At 32.5% G+C, this 13,778-nt stretch overlaps 2 protein-coding genes across 3 annotated transcripts in view; one reads left to right on the top strand and one right to left on the bottom strand.

The window, feature by feature from the left end:
• LOC143052176 (uncharacterized) overlaps nucleotides 1-13,778 on the top strand; it is a 142,706-nt gene that overhangs the window by 16,750 nt on the left and 112,178 nt on the right. The window lies entirely within an intron of this gene.
• LOC143051982 (matrilin-1-like) lies at nucleotides 5,048-11,231 on the bottom strand. The gene is made up of 5 exons (XM_076224954.1): nucleotides 11,138-11,231; nucleotides 9,813-10,364; nucleotides 7,970-8,098; nucleotides 6,940-7,053; nucleotides 5,048-5,736 (listed from the first exon to the last, which is right to left on the bottom strand). Exons 2-5 carry the CDS (start codon nucleotides 10,024-10,026, stop codon nucleotides 5,048-5,050), a joined length of 1,146 nt encoding a protein of 381 aa, XP_076081069.1. The 5' UTR covers nucleotides 10,027-10,364; nucleotides 11,138-11,231.

The raw sequence follows: 13,778 nt of genomic DNA, 5'->3' as shown, positions 1-13,778 counted from the left end.
ATTTAAAGCAAAAGCATATATATATAAAGCACACCAATAAGTGGATTTAAGAAAATACTGACAAAAAAACTTAATAAAATATTGATTTCGATACAACATGCTTATCTTATGGCAAAACTATGAACATTTTGCTAATTTGCATAGAGGCCATACTGTCTTGTTCTGACGGCAGCCATTTGAATAGGATAAAGATAGATATGCAAATTTACTTATTTCCAAATCACAACCGCAATTAGTTCTACATATTTTGTCTGATGTTCGTGTACAAATACACATTGTATAAAATGTGCTAAAAAACTCGCTCGAGTGCGGCTTGAACATGTTGACGACCACTTGAATGTTTATGGAGAACGTGTATCTCAATCTGTATTTACATACTGAATCGGATGCATTATTTTGCTAGTTTTATTCAGTCTGTCAGGTCTTCAATTATAGCTATATATATGCATCTAATGTCCAATAAGTATCTTCTGTCTCGGTGTTACACAAGTGCTTCTAAAACGAAGGAAAAAACAAAGAGAAGAATAAAACAACCTAGAACACTGATGATAAAAACATGTCCCAGTTGTCTAGTTTGTAGCATTTCTTCTTTGTCTGTGCGGATACGAATTTGATCAAGTGATTCAAGTTGAAAAAACATAAACAACACGACTGGTGCCACACTTGGAGCAGGATCTTCTTACTCTTCCGAAGCACCTTTTTGCTGGGGTTCGTGTTGCTTAGTCTTAATTTTTTTTATGCAGTGTCTTGTGTACTTTAGTTTGTCTTTCTCATTTTTAGCCATGGCGTTGTCAGTTAATATTCGAGCCATGAGTTTGACTGTCCCTCTGGTATCTTTCGCCCCTCTCATACTTTTACGACTAGTTAAGCCTGAAGAGATATATACATGGACCGTATAACGGATATTCAATGACAGTCAACCAACTCGTGATGGCGTCCGTAAAGTTTACGAAGGGATGATTTTAATCTTCATCATATTACACTCTATGTTTCATATATTTCTTGTGAGCAGCAACCCTCTACAAATACAAGCCCAAAAAAACTGTATCAATTGAAAGATATGTACTCTGTTTGCAAGCGCTGTTAGAATGTTGCTTCATAGAAATGGAAAGTTAACAATTTGGAAGCTGAAATTCGATGGGATAGATACGGTCAACATACAAACTCCGAAACAGTGGTGACATCTGGCTACGCTTCTTTACACCACTGCCATCAGCCCTTTTCAAAATCACAAGATTCTTGTGGTTGCGCTTGATTATCAACGAAATGATTCAAGATATTCATAGAATAGTCATTTTTATTAAACAATAAAAAAAATGCATAATAATTTTGTTAACAATGCGATATATAGCAATGAATTAAAGCGAATTGTTTGGAACTCTTTTTTTGGGGTGTAGTGACTCAAATCGCACTACTTCATTATTCCCGGTACAAATGGATGACAAAATTAAGGAGGTGTGTCTGGAAATCTACTCAGATTTATCAATAAAAGGAGAACAGGTGGCTGGAATTGCAGCTATATTAAATAACAAAGATGTTGTAGTTAACCTTCCTGTTGGTTTCGGGAAGAATGTTATTTTCCATGCTCTTCCAGGTAAGTGTCAAAGTGAAAAACTGAGACGTCTTTATTAAACAATCAAAATTATTTGATCTGAACGATCTCAGGATATAAACTTATACTATATAGAAGTTCTGTGATACTTTGTGTCATTCTATCCACCTTGTAACACTTACATTATAGTACAAGTAAAATTAATTTATAGCTTTCCGAGAAAATATAGCCGTCTCTTCAATGTCAAAATACTATATGAAAAAACCACTGAGGTAGTAAGAGATGTGAAACTCGCTGATGCAATTTTTTAACAGCCAGATGAGTTGTTGTCTTTGATTCTTGACTGTACAGGGTATCAAGTAATCCCTCCATCTCGACAAGAAGAATTTGAGGCCGTGAGCAGAGGCCTGTGCTTTGCATTACACATTGAGAGAAGTGATAGGATTAAGACATTACAATAACTGTGGTCATAGCAGAAGTGCAATATAGTGTCACAGGGTGACAGGAACATTCATTATCTAATTACAAAATATATAGTGAGAGTAGATATGCAACTTAGTGTCACAGGGTGACAGGAACATTTATGCTTTACTGAATAGTGAGAGTATACATAGGGTTACCGTGAGAGTGACGGAGGATTAAAGATCTCATTAGAGGAATTAAATAATAATAATTTTAATTCTAGGATCTATATCTTATTTTATTAATAAGTATCTCCCCAGACGATTATATGGTGTTTCAGTCCATAATTGAAGAACAGTAGTGGACGTATTACGTTGTATTAACAGCGGTTCTCCAAGATAGTGGAAGAATACTACAAAAACAGAACAGAACAGTGGAAAGAGTAACTGTTCTCGCTTTATAGATAATTCATTCAGAATAGCCTTGCATATTTTAAAATTAACAAATTTTATCACAAACTTTAAGAAGCCGTTTAAAATGTTTAATGTTGTGTGTCAAATAAGGTCCTTATCGATTTTACTAATCCTTCAAACATGGTTGTAAAGCTTTGCATGTTCATGATGTTTGTCAAAACAATTCATTTTCTCATCATGAAAGCTTTCTTGTGGTTTAAATCTGATACCCTACTTTAAAAGATTAAAAGACATTTTAATTATTCATGCCTCGGTAATATCTGCCTTTCAGGTAGTAAGAAGCACTCCGCCTGCAGATTCGTTCAATTCTAAATAATGTCTTAAAGGAAACATTAATGATGCACATGTATCACTTAGTCTTAGGCATCCAAGCAAAACGGTGATTTTGTTATTTATTTGATTTTTCACTGATGTACCTTTGATAATCCATTTTCTATATCCCTTTCGTAAATACGCTGTTCCATTACATAACAAATGTAGTTTGAAGAAGAAAAACTTGCAATCCCACTTTTTGTACTTCACAATAATTGACACCTGATATCATCGGAATATTTAAACAACTAGAAAAAGGCACTTCTTTCACCTTCATCCTTAAATTCCAATCTCAAAGTTCTAATAAATACCTATTATCTGAGTCAACATTTTTAACGGCATAGGTCGAAAATGCATCAGGATTGTGCAATGTTCATTTTTGTTGTAGCAGCTGATTCCAATTGCCTTAGATCTTCATTGTATACATGTACATTCAGTTAAATGCTAATATGATGTCAGTTCAATCCTCTTTTTGTCATGAAGTGTTGAAGGCTGTACATTGACCTATAATGGTTTACTTTTAAAAATTGTAGCTTGGATGGAGAGTTGTCTCATTGGCACTCATACCACATCTAATTCTTCTAATTCTTCCTGTATCTATGAAATGAACTATAGTTTTGACATTGCTTAAAGCCTTCAATGTTACAGTTAGAATTATCTTGGCAAAATATTGTAGTGAGAACCTTGTAATAAATGCCACTAAAACAACTATCAACCAAATTTCAAATGACATAGATGTTACCAACAGTAGGTAACCATACCATCTTCAACTATGAGCAAAATAAAAACTGTACGACCTTTTTCAATTGACTCTATGACCAAATCTACACTATGAAAACTTCTTTATGATAAGATAACAATTATTGAAAAACAAGTATGTCAAGACACATGAACCAATGACAACCAAAGCATTAATTTAAGTAACAATTTTCGATTTGAAACAACTTTATATATTGCATTATTCTCATCTTGAATGTCAAGAATGAAAATACAACTAATAAATAATCAAAGCAAAAAAATACAATATAACATGTATACTTCTGTCAGATTAATAGTTGTCAAAAATATAAACTTATCTTATTCCTAAAATATCAAAGGCAAGTAAGTTTAATCAAACAATCTTGAAAAATGAATTACATGCTGTGAAAATGTAGTTAAAAAAGTGAGTTCAATCTTATAACTTCATCACCATATGTATATGATGATACAATTTTCAAGTATGCCATTAATTTCATCATTGGGTATTTTGTATTGCAATTCAAGGCCATTAACTTGTGATTGATTTGGTTCTTACTCTAAATCTGGAGAGAAGTTAGCCATTCTCTTTTTGGATTGTTGATACCCATCTCTGAACTTTAACAAATTAGTAACTGCCTCTTGTCTAAATGAAATACAATTTTGTATTTTCTGAAAGCAACCACGGCATAAACGAGTTGATGGTATGTTTGTAATTTCCTGTAGTAATTGGTTAGAACTTAAAAAAGAAGAAAAAAGATTGTTGAATTTTGAAAACTTCGGACCAGAAAGTGAATAACAATTAGAAAGGTTTGTTCTGAAACAGAAACAACAGCTTATGTCTGTAATTTTTTCCGGCGTCTGCTGCCAGGCAGCCATTTTGACGCTATTGCTGCTAAGGAAAAAGTAGTTCCAGTCTAATCCGCAGCAAATAACCGAAAGCATCCGAAGGGCCGATGGCAGTGTTTGTAGAGAAAGGGAAGTATGACCCGAACGATAACGCTGTATGGAGTTTGGGTCAACATAGTTACCAAATGTTGAATTATTTAGTGAGGGAACATCTTCTATATAGCGGAAAGTAGAGCGAAGGGATATTGCTAAAAAAACATTTTAACTGTAAGAGTTAAATAAAAAAACAAACAAGCATTTCGGTATATGTGTTTACAGTTGATATTGGATTACACAACTAATAATAACAAACAAGTAAGCTGAATTATTTTGGAAAATGTCTATATTAAAAACTCACAAACCAAAAAAACAACGATGACACTTTTGTTGATAGAGACAAAACTGTAATGATTTCATTTATAATACAATATAAACAAGAATAAACAAATATTCATTGCGTTAATTGAGTGCAACGTCTACACAAGACTCACCAGTAGCGTAAAATCTCTTGAATTAGTTGGAATAGCGTTTTATTTTTGACGGATTCACACTACTCTAACATTTTCGACTCGCAATTGAGATCTTAATGTGTCATTTATCATTCTATTTGCACATGTCAGAAGAGACATACAAACTCTAGTTTGGCATTAAAATTAGAAAGATCATATCATAAGGAACATGTGTACTAAGTTAGGTCAAAAACTATCTTGACCAAAAACTTAAACCTAAAGCAGGACAGACGGACGGACGAATGAACAGACGCACAGACCAGAAAACATAATGCCCCTCTACTATCGTAGGTAGGGCAGAAAAACTCACTATCACAGCTTTGGTCAATTAGGGCATTCATCATGTAGTGCCATAACCGATCATTATTGTACGGGAAAATTTTCTCACTTCCTCCAGTAATAACAGACAGGAAATGATGCGACACATCTTCCCCAACAGCCACTGCAAGCGTTTCTATTTGATGCCCGCTTACTGTCGATATCATGCTGGGTGTAGATGGTAGTCCGTCAGATAAAACAATGATATACTTTTTCACCTGACTGCTTGATACAACACGGTTTCTGTTATATAAGATATTAACAGCATGGTTGATTCCCTTGTGAATTTCAGTTATCCCGCCTCTCGGATTCATTTGGGATACAAAAGCATCAAAACTTATTTTATTCATAGAGTTGTCAAAGTTTAGCTCAATGTATGAATTATCAGCATACGAGATAATGGCTACTTGAAAGTTGTTTAAAGTTATCTCCCATTCCTTCGTAACGGATTTAATAAAGTTCTTTGTTATATTGAAATATTCTTGAGAACAACTGTTAGAACTGTCTATTACAAATACTACATCAGTGGGATAAGGCTTGCACATATCTAAATTGAATAGAAAAATAAATTAATATATAACTCATTAAACTTGTAATTTATATGAATATGACTCCAAGTCACGTGACGAAAAATTGACCAATGATACATCATGGTTGTTTTATGTAGATCTGTTCTAGTGTTTGTTATGAAAACTCTTTTTTTGTCTTTTTCCGATGAATATACAATCAAACACATAATATCTTGCACACGGAAAAATTCGAAAAGTTTACGTTGTTTTAGAACAATTGCATATGTTTCAATTACTAGTAGACATTCTTTAAATACCATTTAAAAAAAAAATGGAAAACAACACGTTTTATAATTTATTGCGTCCGAAGCGCTTTTCTGGATTTACCTTCATCAGGAAAGCTCAAAGCCAAACATTTGAAATCCGAAGATGTATAAGTACCGAAAATCGTTGAAGAGCTTTATGTCAAAAATACCTAAAATATAATCAAAGAACTGAATAATAGTATTCAAATTTTCTTTATAGCCTTTTAACGGATTATAAATGTAACCATAAATACTGTTCCAACGATGAAAGCCAAAACGTATGGATGGCTATTTGAATGTCCAAGATGTTAAAGTAAGTATCCATATCCGATCGGATATCGATATGTCTAGTAGGGTATTTGCGACGTCTTATGTATATTAAAGTTTGTTTGCAAAAAAAAACTACGTTTGATGGTAAATGCATGCTATGCTGTGTCTTGCACACATATATTTGTCAATATGTGAAGTTCCCATACCCCTTCCCGGCTATCCGATATACTGAAGCTTTTTCGATTCATGAATGAGAAAACCATAGTTACTTACAAGGTGCATTTTTGAATAATTGTGTTTGCTTGTTACGTGGTTTATGAGGGAATCATGCAAAAGCACGTAACTGCTAGTGTATATGTGAGTTCGTCGTTAACTACAAAGATGTCATATAACCTGTTTGACATGTAGATTAGTATATATATATATGTTTAGGGGCCAGCTGAAGGACGCCTCCGGGTGCGGAAATTTCTCGATGCATTGAAGACCTATTAGTGCCTTCTGCTGTTTTCTAGTCTATGGTCGGATTGTTGTCTCTGTGACACATTCCCTTTTTCCATTCTCAATTTTATAGCTAAGTCTTGGAGAACAAATTTGACTTAATTCATGTTTTTATTTCTTTTTTTTAAACATTTGTATGGCTTTTCAGTAAAACAACTGTTCATTTACCTAGTCCACAATATTTTCCTGTGTAATATTCTGCACAGCTACATGTAAAACTCGTCAAGCCGTCGATGCATGTCCCACCATTGTTACAAGTGACACCAACGCAGTAATCTATATCTAAATCAATCAAACATTAGTTGCTGAATCTTAAAATTTGATAGTAAAATATAATTTGAAATCTGATTCTGGTAATTTAGTTTAAATTTTTTTCCTATGAACTAAAGAACTAAAACCAGACATACCAGATGAGCTAACACATAATATTACATTCAGTTTGAGAGTTAAATGACAGGAAGTGTATATATCCACGGCATAATTTTATACAGAAAATTTTGTAACTTAATGTAGAGATCATTTTTTTTACTATTAATGTATACAAACTAGAACATATTTCATATAGTTTGATATACAAGCATTGTGTATTAAGAAAAAAGTTGTGTATTGCTGCAAACTTCGTTTTTGCCATGCTTATTTGGACTAATCTTTCATTGTTACATGTGTAAGTTGCGATGGTGCAATGTTTGATGTTCGAAAAAATAGTATTGTGCATATATAATGTTAAGCGGTTTTAAAGATTGATATCGTTTGATAAAGTGTATTTCCATGAAAACAAAAAGTGTGATGGTATTTTGCATATATTAGAAACGTACACCTTTCGCGGACTCTTTTAATTTTAGCTACATCATTGCATTTAGATACGGTTGTTGGTGACATTGGATTAATCTTGAAAAAAAATGCCATTTTTGGCCGTAAAACTAGCAATCTTAAAACTAAGAATCAAAAGTGAACAAAGCGTCGCTTAGATAAAAAAAATAATAATGTAATAGGAAACGACATAGAATAAAACAAAGGCCTAGACAACTAAGGAAGACCGAAATTTGGAGCCCGATCCAAACTCTCATATAAAAAATCAATCAAACAAACTTGCACTTCTTTTTTGACCGAGTTAATTGATATGAAGGCTTTCGATAGGTGTCTATGATTGGTGGTGATGTTTGCTAGTTTGGTTGTCTGATTGTTATTAGAAACAAACCTGTTTGACAGTTATGATCTGTGAAGCCTTCTGGACACAAACACGTGTACTTAGATCCACCAGTCCAGATGCATGTACCTTGGTTTTGACATGGCTGTGGACTTCGTTGACATGGATTTGTCAACACATCTGGAATGGTGTACTTATTAATTAAACCTTTTTCCAAAATGTTGTATAAATATATATCTGAACAAACTCATCAAAAGTCTGGAAAAAGTACAACAAACACAACATTTGTATGGTGAAATGTTGTTTGTGATTATTGAATGAATGATTACTAAATTAAATTGTATACTCTATTTTTTTCGGATATCATCTTCATAAGTATTGTAACTATATGTGCAATAGAAAATAGATTGAAACCTATGCCAATGTGATCCCTTGCTAATTTATAATCTTCAGTTGTCGTTTTTTTAGTAGTTTGTTAAAAAATCTAAATGACAGGTTTTGGCAAAATTTATAATTTAATGGATGTCGCAATAAAATAAAATCAGGAATTTTATTCTCTTAAGGTAGCACAATACAAAGATTTCATACCTCCAATTCCCCAGTATAAAAATGCTGTAACTTTCTTTATAATGCTTGATAATTCATAAAAGTGGTATCTATGGATAGCTAACAGATTATTCTTTCATATTAATGCAATGTTAGTATTATATAACAATTATGTAATTAATGATAAAGATATCTGTGTCTACAAAATTTTACAAGAAACTTCCACTTTCAATTGAAATTAACTTCTTCATGTATCCCCCGAGAGTGTTGATTTCATTATATGTTGTTCCTTGAGCAATTATCTACAAAATGATGTCTCAGATTTTGGATAGAACGTATAGATCAAATTTTACACCTAATCATACATTATCTACTTTTATGTGGTAGGGATGTTTACACTAATTACAAATTTGCGAGAGAATGGAAATCGATAGCGATAATTTGAGACACTCTTTTGTAGCTCCTGTTGTGTTGATTAAGATAACGTTAAAATTTCTTGTGTAGCTATAGAGATGAAAGAGCTAAATTCATTCAAGTGAAATGACCATGATTTTGCCATAAATTGCATAATAATTGATTACATAATGATTGCATAACAAAAATAGTGCATTCATTTAAAAGATTAATCTTTTATATATCTATATATACCTCTTTTATTAATTTATAAGAAAGTTACAGCATTTTAGAAGTTGGAGATTAAATGTAAAAAAATCTTTGTATTGTGCTACCTTAAATCGTAACATCTAGCAAGATTGTTTATTTTTATAGATAGAAATCTTCAAAGTTATATAATTATAATATAATTATTTATCTTGTGTACAATACATATTTTGAATGTTCTAAACAATATAACGAAATCGTCTGACATGCGCTTCATGAACGAACTATAAAAAGGAGTAACCTAATGATCACTTATTCAGTTTAAAGAGCAGAAACTGATGATCTGTAGTAAATATTCGAATTCAGTGTTAGGCTTTTGTACGTGTTGAACCTTATTGTTTATCAGTGATTCGTTTGAGAGAGATTTGATGTTGGCTATTATTCGATTTATAAGTCTTGATTTGAAATTGATCATCAGGATAGTACCTCTTATAATCGTCTTAAAATACTCTCATAGCTTTTGAAAAATCATCACGTGGTCAAACTCAAAGAAGTAACCCTCAGATGAAAGAACGTCTGTTTTATGTAACTCACATAGAATTATGGTTAGTTCCCTTCGTTAAATCGATATGTTTGATGCAAAATGGCATATCTTATTTCGATAGTACTATAATCAGAATCGAGCTGTTTTTATACGGCAATGATGATGCAGGATTTTTTAAATATATTTCATTTTCTTAATACTTACCAGTGCACGTTTTAGATTTTATGTCATTGTATACTTGACCAACCAAATCAGCATAACTGGACACCATAAAAACATAACTCTGATTTGTTGCTATTTTATCCAGTTGATTCCTATCCACATTACCCCCAACACCTACAGCGTACACTATTATTCCAAGCTGATGGAGCAAACTTCCACCGTCTCGAACAGTGGATCGACCGTCAGTAAAAAACATCAAAATTTTAAGTGAGAAGTCTCTGGCTCCATTTACATTTTAAAACATGTTATTTCTAGCAAATGTCAGCGCCATTTCAAAATTTTGACCACCGTTATAATAGCTTATCTTATCTACATTAGATTTAATGCTTGCTTTATCATTACAGCAACTAAAGTGAAAACCATTTCCCATTGAGTTATGGAATGCAAATGTACTAATTTTTACAGCAGTATTCCCTATATCAAAGACATCCACAAATTGTTTAACGAAATCGAGATTTTTCTGAAAGTTAGTTGCACCGACACTTCCTGACTCGTCAATCAGAAATCCAATATCTGCTGGTTGGTTGGAACACACTGTAAATAAAACGTATTGCTGTTTCATATATATGCTGCTAATCCATGCAATATATATACACCTATAAATAAAACAAAAGGTGCTCTTTCAATGCAAGCGTAATCAGTTTTTTGTGTGTGTATTTTTTCGTTTTATCTTAACTGACATAGGAACAATAAGCCTTGCATCGATTGCCTATATTTCTTCATATTGATACATAATCAATTTTATACTTCATCAAATGTTTTTATTGTGTACTGGTCACAATATTTACGCGTTTGACATAATACCAAATTTCAATCCTCGTACATCTATGATGTGCTTATTTTGCTAGATATCAACTTTCCATTTTAGCTTCTTCATGTTCTTTATATATCTGTAGGTTACACTTTGTAAATACTTCTGTTTCTCAAACCATCTCTTTAGGAGATATATAATATTCATAGATAAACTTAATTGTTTTGCGTACCGATTCCTGGATATGATCTCTACCATTATAAATTAAATTCTGAAGTAGGCACAAAAAATAGGTAGTGGTAGTACAAAATTTAAAAATAATTTAAGCTCTAACAAGTTAAGGGTATATACATGTTGACAATATTCCGCACATCCCTATAGTTTGACCTTTAAATAAAATAGTAGTGCATATCAGCTTTACATTTTAGGATATACTTTTTATTAAATTGTTAAATTCATGTACTGCATATACATCTGTCAATATGTGCGGTATATTGTTTTATGTATATGTTATAGACCAGATTGCATGCTAAGGAATTGAATTAAATGCGTGTACCTTCAGCGCCCCCGTTTCTTGAAAGAAGAAGTGGTAACAGAATCCAAATTGGTATCATGTTATCACTAATTTGCTGGTCTCTATTATACTGAAACATAACAAGGCAAATTGTTTGTAAGAAGATAAAATAGGTTCGAACATTATTTTCAATGTGTAATTATCTTAATAATCCTTTCACGAGTAAACAAACATGTCCAATAATGGGTAAACGCGCTGCTGATAATTATAATGCATTGTGTTCCATTAGCCTTAATGGAAAAAAGCAAACATTTAGATCTCACCATTTGACAACCGTCGTGTTGCACCTAAAAATAAGCTGACAAAGTATACGAAGTATTACTCCGGATATAAATAGGCCTGAGTCATTAACAATAAGCTACACAATTGGTTCAGTAAGGCAGTAAATATGGCTGTATCATACTTCTTTAATTATAACTTTTGTTTTGCTGCGTGCCAATTTGATAGGTAAAGCCACTACCGGTAGTAAAATTACAACAATACTGAACTCCGAGGAAAATTCAAAATGGAAAGTCCTTAATTAATTTGCAAAATCAAAAGCTGAAACAAACACATCAAACGAATGGACAACAACTGTCATATTCCTGACTAAGTAAAGGCATTTTCTTATATAAAAAATGGTAGATTAAACCTGGTTTTATAGCAAGCTGAACCTTTTACTTGTATGACTCAAAGTAGTTTTTGTTGTTTTTGTGTTGAGGGCAGAATTTGGACCTATAATGGTATACATTTACAAATGGTCACTTGAATGGAGAGTTGTCTCATTGACACTCAAACAACATATTCCTATATCTTTATACATGAATAAAAAAAATTGAACCTCCCGACTTAGCATGTTTGATTATTGCAGCTTACTGTCCATTGTCAGTTATTACATACACATCCAGTACGAGCAACTATTAAAAAATAGTAACAGAAAGTTCTGAATGTGCTGGAAAGGATAACGGACAGAAATTGTGGACTGCCCCCGCATCAATAATATGTTGATGTGTTTGAGCTTGTGATTTTGCCGTTTGATTAGGACTTTCCTTTTTGAATTTTCCTCGGAGTTCAGTATTTTTGTGATTTTACTTTTTTTTTTATAAAGATAGGAGGAATTTCACTTTGCAACATACCAACTACAGACCACTGAAAGAGTTGGTTCGAATGTTTCGTAACTAGTAAAGAAATGCAAAACATCTTCTTTTGGTTGTTTATATCAAACTATGTATTTTATATTTGGGTATTTTAGGTATAAAAACGAAACATGAGGGACTGGCACATGTTGTATCTGGTGCAGCAACATTGGTACTGTTTATGTTATTACTACCACTGGGTCGATTTCTGATAGTCTCCGAGGGTATTTTCGTGATCGTATATATTATTGAATGCGTTGTGTTTATGAAGGGGAAAACACGTAAATTTAATGCTTAAATACAATGACGTTTACGCATATATACATACATACATATATACAGCGCTAACGAGTTTTCCTCGGAGTTCAGTATTTTTGTGATTTTACTTTTTATAAGAAAATTGATAATTCCCGCGGTACTGTGATAGTCTTTATTTATCCTCAACAGGTTGTCACCAGCCCAGTAACCAGTTCTTCGTTACTGGCATGAAATAGACGGCTTGTGTGTTTTGGAAATATCCTGTTAAAAATGCAAAGCTTTGATTCCTCGCCCGGGTTTTGTAATACCTTTTTACCCTTTTTAGTGTATAGGTCTTCGTCTTTTCAATAAACTTTATTTTTTTAAATATCTTGGCCTCGATTATCACTGAAGAGACAATGATGAGGCATGTTAGGCAGCACAATTGGTACCGTGTATGTTATTGTAGTACACATTTTAACTAACAAGTTTCAATTATATCAAAAATGAATGAATGAATCATAATATTAAGGAGATATATTGTCAGTTTCTTAGATACGATGTTCCTGGTTTAGTGTATTCATACCTCTTGTAACAAGTTAGTTCTCATGAATAACATTATATTTCTAAGTGTTTTTTTACACTTCTCTATATTACGTGCTCTCTTTTGCCTTTGTTTTCACAGCTGATCCAGGTTTTAAAGAGATTGATAAGTACTATATATTTATGTATTAACATGCCTTAAAACATTATTTGTGTTGGCCTGTGCCTATATTTTGATACTTGTTTTGAAAGTTTTCGTTATTATTTATAACATTTATACATTTTTATGAATCAGTGGACGTTTATGATGTCTGATGTTGTCTTATTAGTCCCTGCTCCAAAATCTTATTTTTGTATACAAAAAGTTAATGTCTATTCCACGTAATAATGGTGGTTTGAAATATCATAAAATCACACCAACTTACCTGCTATTAAACCGTATTAAAATTGAATTACTTGTGCAGGTATAATTCCTGGGCATTTTATTTTACAGGAAGTTCAATACTATTGGTTTATAATGCATTGTGTTACAACTAATGATATTTAAACCACTTTCCATGCATGCAAACACACATTACACTAATGATTTATTGTTTAAATCTCGATTTAACTCGTGCAAATAGAGACGGGTGTAAAGCTTTATATTTTAAGGTTCAAATATTTTATAAAATCGATGTATTGTTGTAAACTAAACGTACATAAAGCCTTCAGTTTGGTATCGGCTAAAA

The sequence above is a fragment of the Mytilus galloprovincialis genome, chromosome 11, assembly GCF_965363235.1.
Source record: "Mytilus galloprovincialis chromosome 11, xbMytGall1.hap1.1, whole genome shotgun sequence".
NCBI lineage: Eukaryota > Metazoa > Mollusca > Bivalvia > Mytilida > Mytilidae > Mytilus > Mytilus galloprovincialis.
Note: the sequence above shows the minus strand (reverse complement) of the source record. Positions and strands in the feature narration are given on the sequence as shown.

Bases quoted from the DNA above. Each gene is read 5' to 3' on its own strand.
- LOC143051982 (XM_076224954.1), bottom strand. From the start codon at position 10,026: ATGTTTTTTACTGACGGTCGATCCACTGTTCGAGACGGTGGAAGTTTG. The intron at 7,054-7,969 runs GTTTGTTTCTAA...TGATTGATTTAG, and splicing joins AGATCATAACTGTCAAACAG to ATATAGATTACTGCGTTGGT. The intron at 5,737-6,939 runs GTAAATGAACAG...TATTCAATTTAG, and splicing joins AGGAAAATATTGTGGACTAG to ATATGTGCAAGCCTTATCCC.